Raw genomic sequence first — 12,104 nt, 5'->3', positions numbered from 1 at the left:
TAACACAAGTGGTCACTTACTGATTATGCATACGCAGAAGCAGCTTCATCTGATTTTCCTTAAGTGTTAGTTCTCCTTTAGGAAATGGAAATACGTTGGTCTGTCAGTTTTATAGATATGACTCACCAGGAGGAGATGCACTAAGAAGAAAAATAAACATGTGCAGTCAGTTTCCTAACTTTAGCAATGCTAAATCTGACACTGATGGCGTGAGCTATCATACTTGAGGTGTTAAAGTAATTTTGCTGAGTCATAGCTGTGACTTCATGTTCTTTAGGGTTTGTCACAAGGGCATGATAATGCCCAGCTTTCCCTCTATAGAATTTCCTTGTCATCATGCATGAATATTTCAGTTTTTTCTTTTTCAAACTTCCTATTTTAAAAAAATAGAAAAAAATTGCCTGTTTTTATAACACAGAAGTTGCCAGGGTTTAAAAAAAAAGTCAGCTAAGTGGTCTATGTTGAGTGCTTTAGTATACACAGCATCTGCTAGAACTAGGGGCAGGAAACAAACATCGTGGTTGCCTTGCCTGCAAGGGACTTATAATTTATTTAGGGAACAAATGAAAACACATATGAAACAAATAGGAAAACAACAAAGAGGACAGAGAATATAATAAACCAAGTGCGGGGTCTGTGTAACAACCACTGTGGGGAGAGATTAGATTAGGTGGGCTGCAGTCTTTGGAAAGACTAAAAGTCTTCAAGGGGAGACATCAGATGACCAAGTGATGTACCTGGAACCAGACAACCTGAGTTCAAATCTTGGGTCTGCCACTTAATGACTGTATACCCTGGACAAAATGACTCTGTGTCTCTATTTCCTCCTCTGTAAATTGGGGGAAATAATCCCTACCTCATAGAGTTGTTGTGCGGGTTCGGTGAGTTAATACATGCCAGGTGTGAAGGCCAGTGTGTCTGACATAGGAATGCTTAATACATTTTAGCCATTATGAAGACTTCACGGAGAGGGTAACGCTTCATGGAAAAGGTGAAACAGGGCTTCAAGTACTAGAGCCTTGAAGAGTAGGTGGAGTTTAGATAAGCAACGAGGTAAGAAAAGCTTATTTCAAGATTGTACTCATAAGCTATAAGGTTTTATACTCCTGTCCCTGGAGAAAAAAAGCTTAGAAAGAAAATTACATATAGAAACCAAAGTTATTTTTCTTTTAGTTGGTGATTTCAGCGAAGGGCTTATGCTCAATTTTGCTCGATTTTTCTTCAGGCCAGAGCTGCTGGTACAGTGAAGAGGTTCTTTTCTGTAATTAGCATTTAGTAATAGCTGAATTCTTAAAATACTAGATATATTAGAAGAGGCTTAGTCCAAGCAACATTTCCTAACAGATTTAGTATTGATTTTTTTTTTTTTTTTTTTTTTTTTGGAGATAAGAGTGTGAAGATGGAAGGGTGGGAGGAGGTCGGTTGCCAGTTAATGTGTGAGGGCCACAGGAGAGTGAATCTAAAAATGTTGCCAGCAGTTTGTGGAGAGAGAAGACATTGCTCTACAGAGGTCCCTGATGATAACCTAGGGAATTGAGTCCATGGCTACCTGAGGGTTTCATTGATTACTGGAGAGCTTCTGACCGTGGCGTGGTGCCAAGGAGACATCTGATCTGAGAGTCTCAGCTTACCCGAAAGGATCACTTCAGTACAAGAGTGGCTGTGTCTGCTGTCTCCGATTAGCAGAAAATAGATAGATGGCTTCCTAGAAATAGAGCTCCACGTATGCACTAAAGGGCAGGGTGCTCTGAACAGTCTGATTGATATTTATTTAAATAAAATTAGTTTTGGTACATACGTAGCATTATCATGGTATTAAAGAATATCTGGAGTCTCACCATTCTTCCTTTCTCCATAAATTTTCTTTCGGGTTTTGTCCTGAGGCATGCGGTAGATACTGAAAGATATTATAACAACATAAAGAAAATTTTTTTCTTAAATGAAAAATTTCCCATCCTCATTACCATATTTTAGCTTTATTTTTTTGCATAATACTTTTCATTTCTCACATGCATGCTTTGTAACTGTTTTCAGATGCAAGCATTGTGTGTACCATATTGTATTTCTGTTTTTTTAAATTTACTTAGAACTATATCAGGTCTTCTTTCTCATCTCCATAGTTTACAAGAATTATGTATTTTATGACTTCAAATTCTTTCACGTCTGTACTATAGTTATTAAACTATTGTCCTATGTTAAACATGTCTGGTTTTATGTACTGGTTGGCCATTGGTTGTACTTCTTCCTAATACCCCTGAGTCTAGAACATATGGAGAAATATAGAAGCCAGACAGATGGAAATTAAAGCTTAGTTTTTATTCGGCCACATTTGACAATACAGTTGATCTGTGGCCAAATGGATGGTCTAAGTCTTTACAGGATGACCCACCTGAGAATTAGCGGCTGTAGAGCGGCGCTCCAACTCAGAACCACTTCTCTGGCATTTGTGCGGCTTCCTAATACATGAACTCCATCCATTGGAGAAATGTGAATTCAGCAGAAGGTAGGCTCTTGCCACTTACCAATCAGAAACATCACTTCTCTGGTACGGAAGAGTAATGGGGATCAATGAGGAGGTCGGAGGTGGAAATGCGAGATCTGATTCTTCCCTCCTCTTCACCTGTGGGTGTAGTCATTTAAGCCTGTAGTTAGCTAGCAGGGGCCTGGGAGTAGTGTCTGCGGTGGTTGGGGGAGATTGTAATCAGTGAGGACAGTTTTGCTTCTACCTTCATGAAGACCCTCTCCGATACCAAATCATGCTCCTTTGCGTGTACTCCTGAGACCTGTGGAGAAAGCGCTGAAATAATCGAGAACAATATAAAGTTAAATTGAACTAAATAAAATTCTACCGATTTTGACACATGAAAATGACAATTTTGAATGATTCAACCTAGAAAAAAGAAGTGAAAGATTTCAAACTATCCTTCCTTAGGTATGAACCATCCTTTACCTGTTTGCTGTTCTTCTCAGTCTCAGCCAGAGGGCTTGTACTCAGAGGCCAGGTAGAGTTTGGATTGTTTGAGTAGATTCAATTGGATTGAATCTAAAGGTTGAATTAATTCAACCAAATCTTTCATGTGTCTCACTTTTTCGTATGAGGAGTTAAAAGAACTCATTTCACAGTACCTGCTTCATAGCCAATCAATTTGGAAATATCATAAAACTCCTGCAGTCTTCAGCAATTCAAAGAATAATTATGTTTCCACAATTCAGTACACACTAAGTTCACATCCCATAATACTGTTGTGAAGCTAAGACCATAACGTAAACTCACTGGTAACTGAAGGAAGAAGGAAGGGTAAAATGGAAAATATTCTTGTGCTCAGTCAGCTTTGCCAGTTTTCTGTTCAGTGAGTGCCAGTTGCCCAGAGTCCATGGCCTGTAAATTTAAACTCAATTGGGAAGAGGTGCCTTTCAAGAGATTGCTTAGGGCATAGCGCTTACAGTATTGGGGGGGTGTGCGCACGCATGCATGCACATCATATTATTTCTTTGTGAATGGCATTTGAATGCTTTATGTTTTTGTAAAATTCAGGAATTTTCCATGGTGGTAACTATAGTTTTGAGATTTTTTTCTGAGGGCCCTCTCTTGCCCAACCAGCATTTTATAAACTTGTTAATTTCCATTTGCTTTTGAGCCTTATATTCCAGGTACCCTTGAACTGATTTAAGGGTGAGCACCTTTTTCTTTCATTTTCCACTGTTCTGGACACTCATTCTAATGCTTATTACTCCTTTTTTTTTAAAAAAACTGTTCTAATTTTTCATTAATTTATTGAACAAATCTATTTCCTCGAGACAGACATTTTAAAGTACAGGTCTTTTAAATTGTCCTCTTAGCTTTTAGGTTTGTAATAGTTTTATTTAACCTTCCTTTACCTCTTCTCTTACGTCCACATGCAGATCAAAATAAGATAAAAAGGTGTTTGGAGCAGCTAATCTAGCCATTTAACTGCCACTGATGGCAGTTTGAAGGTATAATGCTTCTAGAGCCATGGTAACCACATAATAGCCATATAATTCATCTTCCAAAATGGGATACTTAGATTATGAGAGAAACAATAAAAATAATAAAAATTATATAATGTTTTAGAAATTTATTTATTGACCAAAAAAATTGGTGTAATTATGTTGGTGGACTTGTAAAGAAATTTTGTTTAAAGACTTTTCAAAATAAAATTCCAAAAAATCAAAGTAATTTAGATCCTCAAAACCTGACAGATATTACAAGAAAGGAAAACTATGGACCAGTATCCCCTCAGAAACAGATGTGAAAATTCTAAACACAATTTTAGCAAATAGAACTCAACAATATATAAGATGGGTTATATGTCATAATAAGTGGGATTTATTCTAGGAATGCAAGGTTAGTTCAACATTGGAATGTTAGTTCAATATTTGAAAATCAACCAATGTGATTCACCATAGTAACATGAAAAATAAAAACTATATGATCATCTCAATAGATGCAAATAAAGTACTTGACAAAATTTAACATCAATATTTTAAATAAAAACCCAGCAAACTAGAAGTAGCTGGGAACTGCCTTAATCAGACAAAGAATATCTAGTAAAAACCGACATCATAATTAATGGTGAAAGACTGAGAGTTTTTCCAGCTCAAATCAGGACCAAGACCAGATGTCCTCCTTCATCACTTCTGTTCAACATTGTGCTGGAGGTTGTAGCCAGTGTAATAAGGTAAGACAGAAAGATAGAGACAAACAGATACAAGTGGCACCCAGATTAGAAAGGGAGAACTAAAACTGTCTGTTCACAGTTGACATTATCTTTTATGTAGAAAATCTGGGGATTCTATAAAAAAGCTAATAGAACTAATGAATATATAAGCAAGGTTGCAGAATATAAGAAAAACATACAAAAAATCAATTGTATTTCTACATATTAGCAACAAATTAAAAAAATTTAAATAACATTTACAGTAGCATAAAAATAAATACTTTAAATTTCAGAAAAGATATTTGAGAACTACAAAATATTGCTTAGAGAAATTAAAGATCACCCAAATGAGGAATATATCCTGCTTGTGGAACAGAAGACTTAATATATTGTTAGGATGTCATTTATAGATTCAATATAATTTCAGTCAAAATCCCACTCAGGTTTTTTGCAGAAATTTACAAGTAGATTCTAAAATTCATACGTAGAATAGTTAAAATAACGTTGAAAAAGAAAAAAGAGGACTAATACTACCTGATTTCAACATTTATTATAAAGCTACACTAACGAAAACTGGTATTGCCATCAAGATAGATCAAGAGAACAGAAGGGAGTCTAGAAAAAGATCCCACACACACTATGGACAACTGATTTTGACAAAAGTACAAAGAATCTAGGAGAAAAAAGGATAGCATTTTAAATCAATAGATGTGGAAACAGTTGGATATACGCAGGACAAAAATATGAGCTTGGATGCATCCTTTAAACCATATACAGGAATTAACTCAAGATGGATAATAGACCTAAATGTGGAACTTTATATAAAATTGGAAGGAAACAGGAGAAAACCTTTGTGACCTTGAATTATGCAAAGATATCTTAGACACCAAATTATGATGCATAGAAACAAAAATTGGTAAATTGGACTTCATCAAAATTAAAACTTCTGCTCTTTATAAGAATTAAAAGACAAGCCACAGACTAACAAAAATTTTTTTCAAACCATCTGATACAGGACTTTTATCTAGACTGTATAAAGAACTGTTAACATGGAGTAAGAAAACAACCCATTTTTAGAAAATGGCAAAATATTTGAATTATCTACTTCACCAAAGAAGATAGGACAGATGGCAAATAAGCATGCAAAAAAATTCTCAACTTCATTAGTCATTAGAGAAAGGCAAATTAAAACCTCAATGAAATACTACTACACAGCTCTTAGAATAGCTAAAATGTAAAAGAATGACCATACTCACTATTCATGAGGCCGTGGAGCAACTGAAATTAAATGTAAAAATGGTACAACCAATTTAGAAAACAGGCCAGCTATTTTTTAAAAAAGATAAAAATACATCTACCATATGATCCAGCTATTCCACTTAAGAGAAAAGAACGCATATATTCACACATATGCATATATACACAAATGTTTATAGCCCAAATATTATTTATTTATAATAGCTCAAAACTAGAAACAACCCAAATGCCCACCAATAGGTGGATGATAAACAAATTATGGTATATTAGTACTATGGAATACTAAGCAGTATAAAGTATGTGGAATACTCCTCAGCATACACCATTGATACATGTAAAAATATGGATAAATCTCAAAATAATTAAGCTGAGTAAAAGAAGCCAGAGTACAAATATGATTCCTTTTACATAAAATTCTAGAAAATATAAATTTCTAAAAAATGCAAACCATAGAAAGGTCAGTGGTTGCTTGGGGGCAGGGAGAGGGTATGAGGGAGGTGATGGGTATGTTTCTTGATATGTTTTCAACAATTCCTCCTCAATTGACTCAACAATTTCTCCTCAATTATATTTTTGTGAGATATAATTCACATACCATGTGATTGACTCTTTAAAGTGTACAATTCAGCAGTTATAGTATATTCACAAAGTTGTACAAGCATCACCATTGTTAATTCGTCACCCCAGAAAGAAACCCTGTACCCATTGGTGACTCCTTTTTTCCTCTCCAGTTTCCCCTATTTATTTTCTGTCTCTCTGGATTTGCCTGTTTAGGATATTTAATAACAATGGAATCATAAAATACATGACCTTTGTGACTGACTTCTTTTACTTACCGTAATGTTTTTAAGTTTCATCCATGTTGTAGCATATGTCACTACTTCATTCTTTTGTAGGGCTGCACAACATTCTGTTATATGGTTATGCTATATTTTTATCCTCTCACCAGTTGATGGACATTTGGGTTGTTTACGCTTTTTAGCTGTTATGAATAATGCTCGTATGAATATTTGTGTACAAATGTTTGTGTGAACATATGTTTTCAGTTCTCTTGGGTGTATAAGTAAGAGTGAAATTGCTGGGTCACATGGTAACTTTAACTTTTTGTGGAACCATAACATTTTAAGAGGTGCTGATGTGATCATGGTCCGCTTATAGCATATTCTGCTAACTGGAAGATACTGTCCATCAAGTTACATATTGAAATATGTAAATATTTTAGCCCACATATTTTCAGAAGCATAATCTCATTCCTCCATTCAGAGTAACATTTTCAGTTCTTCAAGACAAAACTTATCAGATAAACTGCCTCTGCGATTCTTTTGAATGTTCCACCAAAACTTGCTAATAGTGTTCTCTAATTGTTTGTACTTATGTAAGTCATGTCCTGAATACCCAGTTTTGTTGTGTGAGCTATTTTTTTCTCTCATGCTTGTCTAAGTCTGCTCAGAGGCAAATGACCTGAGGCTATTCTTATCCTGAATGTTGATTTGGTATAAATTTGTGAGATGTGTTTTTTTATCCTGTGTTCTATGGTCTGGGTGCAGTTATTTTGGGACAAATTCATGAACTGTTAATACTCATTTGTACTAAATTGCAGTTTTTAAACAAGTAACAAAATGCCTCATACTGATGTTGAAGCTACTTGTCAGCCTGCGTTCCTTCAGAATTTTTACTTCACATTAGATGTGATAATGAGTTATGTCATTATCAGTACAGATTATTGATATGATGAGCTTGGTGCTTGGCTTTTCTTCTAGTCAAAATTGTCAAGTATTCAGTTTTAACATAATGAAAATAATGATTGCTTTGAGAGTTCTTTTCCGGAAGCAAATGTGGAACTTGACATCATAAGGGAATCGGCTTTCTTCCTATGTTTATAAGTGAAATAGGTGATAGAGAACAGACGGGGCTGCTCACACTTTCTCACTCATTGAAGGAAAGTAGAGTTTGGGATTTTTAAATGTTGTATTTACTTTGGAATTTCAGGTCCAGAAAAACTGTGTTGTAGACCACTTTTCAGGCTAGAAGAAAGAAATTTCTAACAAATGGAGGCGGTCGCTAGCAAGCAAAGGGAAATGAGTCTGATAAGCAAAAATGGCAGTTAAAATGAAAAAGTGCTTTACCTCACTGGTATTTTGAGAATTTTTATTGTTTTTAGTGTGCATATTATTTTTGCTCTTCAGATGGGATATTAGAATTTAAGAAAAATGAACAGTGTTGTCACAAGTATGGGAAACTTAATTAAGCTCTTGTATGCTGGTAAGAGTATAAATTGGTATAGCCCTTTGGCGGGTAGTTTGGTACTGTCTAGTGAAATTTAAAACGCTATATCCAGTAATTCTATTTCTATCCTATAGGGTGTTCTTATGAAAGAGAAGGAATGCTTCCCGATAACATTTTATGGGGCTACTATAACCTGACTCCTAAACCAGACAAGGACAGTGCAGAGAATTACAGGCCAATTCACTCATGAATATAAATGCAGGATTTCATCGAAAACACTAGAAATAGAATCCACCAATGTGTCATAAGCCAAATTGTAATTTGTTCTAAGAATTCAAGGTTGGGGAAATACCAAAGGATAGAAGGCAGTGGGATGACATATTTAAAGTGCTGAAAGGAAAAAAACTGCCAACCAAGAATTCTCAGTCCGCAAAAGTATCCTTCGAGAACAAAGGAGAAATTATAACACTCCCAGATAAACAAGAGCTGAGGGAGTTTGTTACTAATAGACTGCCTAAATGAAATGTTGAAGGGAGTCTTTTAGGCTCACTGCAGATGTACTGAATTTACTTTCTGGAATAGGGCCAAATAATACGCACTTTAAACAAACCCTCCAATGGATTCTTATCCACCAAAACCAAAACCAAACCTTATAATGAGATACCATTTTCTATCCAGCAGGTTGGTAAAAACTGAACAAACAAACAACAAATCCTGTTGCTTGCTTGCCAAGATTTGGTACACACCTCTTGATGGATGTGTAAATTGGTACAACCACTGTGGAAAACAGTTTGGGCATTACCTGGTCAAGGTGAAGATGTATAGACCACATTAAGGTTGTACAGCCCACTAATAGAGAAACTCTTCTATGCCTGCAGTGGGAGACATATAAGACTGTTCACACGGGCTGTTTGTAATAGCAAAAAACCAAAAACAATCCATGTGTATATTGGGAGGAGAAAAGATTTTTTTAAGGTGTGGCATAAAGTGTGTGTGAAAATAAATGTGTCTACATGTGGAGCCCAAAAAGCAACTGCTCTCATAAGGCACTTCCACAACATGTCAGGCACACTTTATTTAGGGGTGTATACATTTGTAGTAACACTGTACAGAAAGGCAAGGGAATAATGAGCAATTGAGGGTACCGGTTACCTGGGGGGGTAGGGGAGGGAGGGACACACAGGGTTTCAGTGGCTTTGGTGATGTGAGCTAAGATGGTTACGTGGGCATTTGTTTTATTAGACCGCATTTATTGTTATTTGTATGTATCAAATACTACACTTACAATAAAAATGTTAATGACTATATAAAATACAAAACACCCATGCTGTGCTACTGTTGGAAGAAACGATATGACTATGTGTGCTCCAAGTCAATGCAAGCCTTTTTTCCTCCATAGCATTTATCTCTTTCTAACATACACACTTTCCTTTTCCTTTTTTTTTTGGAGGGAGGCGCGTGTCTGTCTCTTCCCACTTGCAGATGAAATCCGTTAGGGCAGAGGTTTTTTTGTTTTCTAACATTTTGTTCACTGCTGTATCCTAGCAGTTCCCAGAAAGTGCTTGAGACATAGCATAATACATGCTCAGTAAGTATTTGTTGAATGAATGAGACAGAAAGTGTGTGTGTGTGTTAACAAAATCTAGTGTGTGTATATACACACAGATACTTAAAGATCTGGCATTACACCAAGTTAACCTCTCAGTAGGGGGGTGGAATTAAGTAAGGGTTGGGGTTGGTCACATCTGAGTGAATAGAGACTATTGCACTTTATATTTTATATTCTATTGTGTATTTTTAATTAAAAAGGGACAAAACATCTTAAATTAAGAAGCAAATTGTAAACTGGGGAAAAAATAACATTATTGACAACTGTAAACAAACTCCTGAATTTCGAGAATTGTTTTTACAAGTTACTGGATGGTAGATTGAGAATAGAGTGGGATCTGGAATCAGCTCAGCTTAACCTGCAGCTGGCTGGTTACCTTTTCTCAGAGTGTCTCGAGAGGAGGTTGTTTCCTAATGTGGGGCTCTGGAAGAAAGGAGGTGTCTGGACGGGAGGGGCTGTGTGTTTTAAGACATAAGGTCATGTGCTGAGCGATTGATTATGCTTAGGACAGAAGTCCATGATCACCTTTGGCTCCTGTTTTTATTTCAAAAGGGGAAACTGGTGGATATGAGCTTAGTGGTAAGGAAGGGGTTCAGCCATTGGCCTGTTGTTTCTATATGAAGGAAACTAAGTGTCTCCGTCTAGTAGGTTTTCTTTCCCTTGTGCATCCACTTGAAAGACTTCTCTTTTTCTCCGCCATAAAATTGGGGAAACCTATACTTTAGAGTTGTTGATTTTCAAAATGTTAAGTTGTATTCCTCTCTTTTTCAATATTTCTTCTTTCCCCTGTTCTTGAAAATGTAACATGTGGTTTGTTTCTGGTTTCTACTAGTTCTGGCGCAATTTGGACCACACGATGATTATACAAGATTTCAGACCATTTCTAAGTAGCAATCCACTGGACCAAGATAATAGAGCCAATGAGAGAGGTCACCAAACTCACAGTGACTTCTGGGGACCAAGTCGGCCTCCAAGGCTGCCAATGACTCGGAGGTACAGATCGCAAGGAAGTGCTCGTCCCGATAGATCCCCGGCCATCGAAGGGTGAGCACAGTGATTTATGGTCTCTTTCAAGGTATTTCAATAAAGGACAGTGGCATCATCTAGTCTTTATAAGGTTCTTATATTTATCACTTTGTGGACAAGATGGAGATACATAGACTGAATGAAAATGAAGCTAAATTGAATGTCTGCTTAACTAATGCCCGTTAACCAATGATGATCTAGAAGATGATGAAACTAATGATGTAGGTCTTCCGGTTTTGTAATTAATGTCTCAGATTAGTATATAGGTGATGTTTGTTTATCTATCAAGATTCAGAAGCTACTGAAAGGGAATGGTCAGATATGTTGGGTGACATTAGGATTCAAAAAGACCCCAGTAGATCGGAGCAATGGAATTAACATGAAATTTGTTAGGGATAAAGGTAGAGTGTTGTGGCTGCAAAAACGTTCATGCAACAACTGTTTACTGAGTGTCTTTGATGCCAGGGCGTTTGTACTAACACTGGGGAGACAATGGTGACCCTTGATCTCAGGGATCCCACTTAGTAGGGATAATGGAAAATTTTTTCTAAGTGTCTGCCCTATGCGTAGGATTGTGCTGCATGCTTTATCTGCTTGTCTCATTTCATCCATATGAATTGGTGGGTGCTATTGCTATTGCCATTTTGTATAAGAGTAAACTGAAACTCAGGGAATTAAAGTTAGCCGGATGGGTGGGGGACCCAGGACTTGAGCACAGGGATAGGAATCTAGAACCGCATTATCCGGTACAGCAGCCACCGGCCACATGAAGTTATATCCGTATAAAATAAAAGTTAATAAAACTCAAAGTTCCAGTCACACTAGCCACATTTCCAGGGCTCAGTAGCGACAGATAGCTAGATTATAGAACAGTTCTCTCATCTCAGAGTCCTATTGGGTAGTTTTGTTCTAATGCCTATACTTCTTCCCACACACACCTTCTAGACTTTGCTATTAATATTTTACCCTAATTATTTTGTCACATGTCTATCCATCTGTTTGTCCATTAGTTTATCTTACGTTTTTGTGAATTTCAGTTCGTTTCAGACATTCCTTAGGACAATTATAGGATATGGCAATCCAGTTTAATGGGATTGTCTAGGACAAAAGCCAATGTAATCTTAGAGCGTTTTAATAACTTCAGTGCTCAGAGGTAAATCCACTGTGTCCTGTGCCAGTTAAATTGCATGTAGATTACTTTCCTTTCTCCCATTGTTGAATGCCTCTGCTACAGTTCTTCTATTACCTCCTGTGTACTTTTTTTCCCTCCCACCCACAATACTACCAGTTTTGGATTAGTGCTGTGG

General features: G+C 36.5%; 1 protein-coding gene across 3 annotated transcripts in view; it reads left to right on the top strand.

The window, feature by feature from the left end:
* Positions 1–12,104, top strand: part of RNF115 (ring finger protein 115) — a 55,201-nt gene that overhangs the window by 23,562 nt on the left and 19,535 nt on the right. For all 3 annotated transcript variants that reach the window (XM_019739910.2, XM_074318754.1, XM_074318755.1), the window contains one exon: positions 10,604–10,815. In XM_019739910.2, coding sequence (XP_019595469.1) covers positions 10,604–10,815 — 212 coding nt within the window. The remainder of the gene's footprint in view (positions 1–10,603; positions 10,816–12,104) is intronic.

This window comes from Rhinolophus sinicus, linkage group LG14 (assembly GCF_036562045.2).
Source record: "Rhinolophus sinicus isolate RSC01 linkage group LG14, ASM3656204v1, whole genome shotgun sequence".
NCBI classification, from domain to species: Eukaryota; Metazoa; Chordata; class Mammalia; order Chiroptera; family Rhinolophidae; genus Rhinolophus; species Rhinolophus sinicus.
This window is presented reverse-complemented; position numbering and strand designations above follow the sequence as displayed.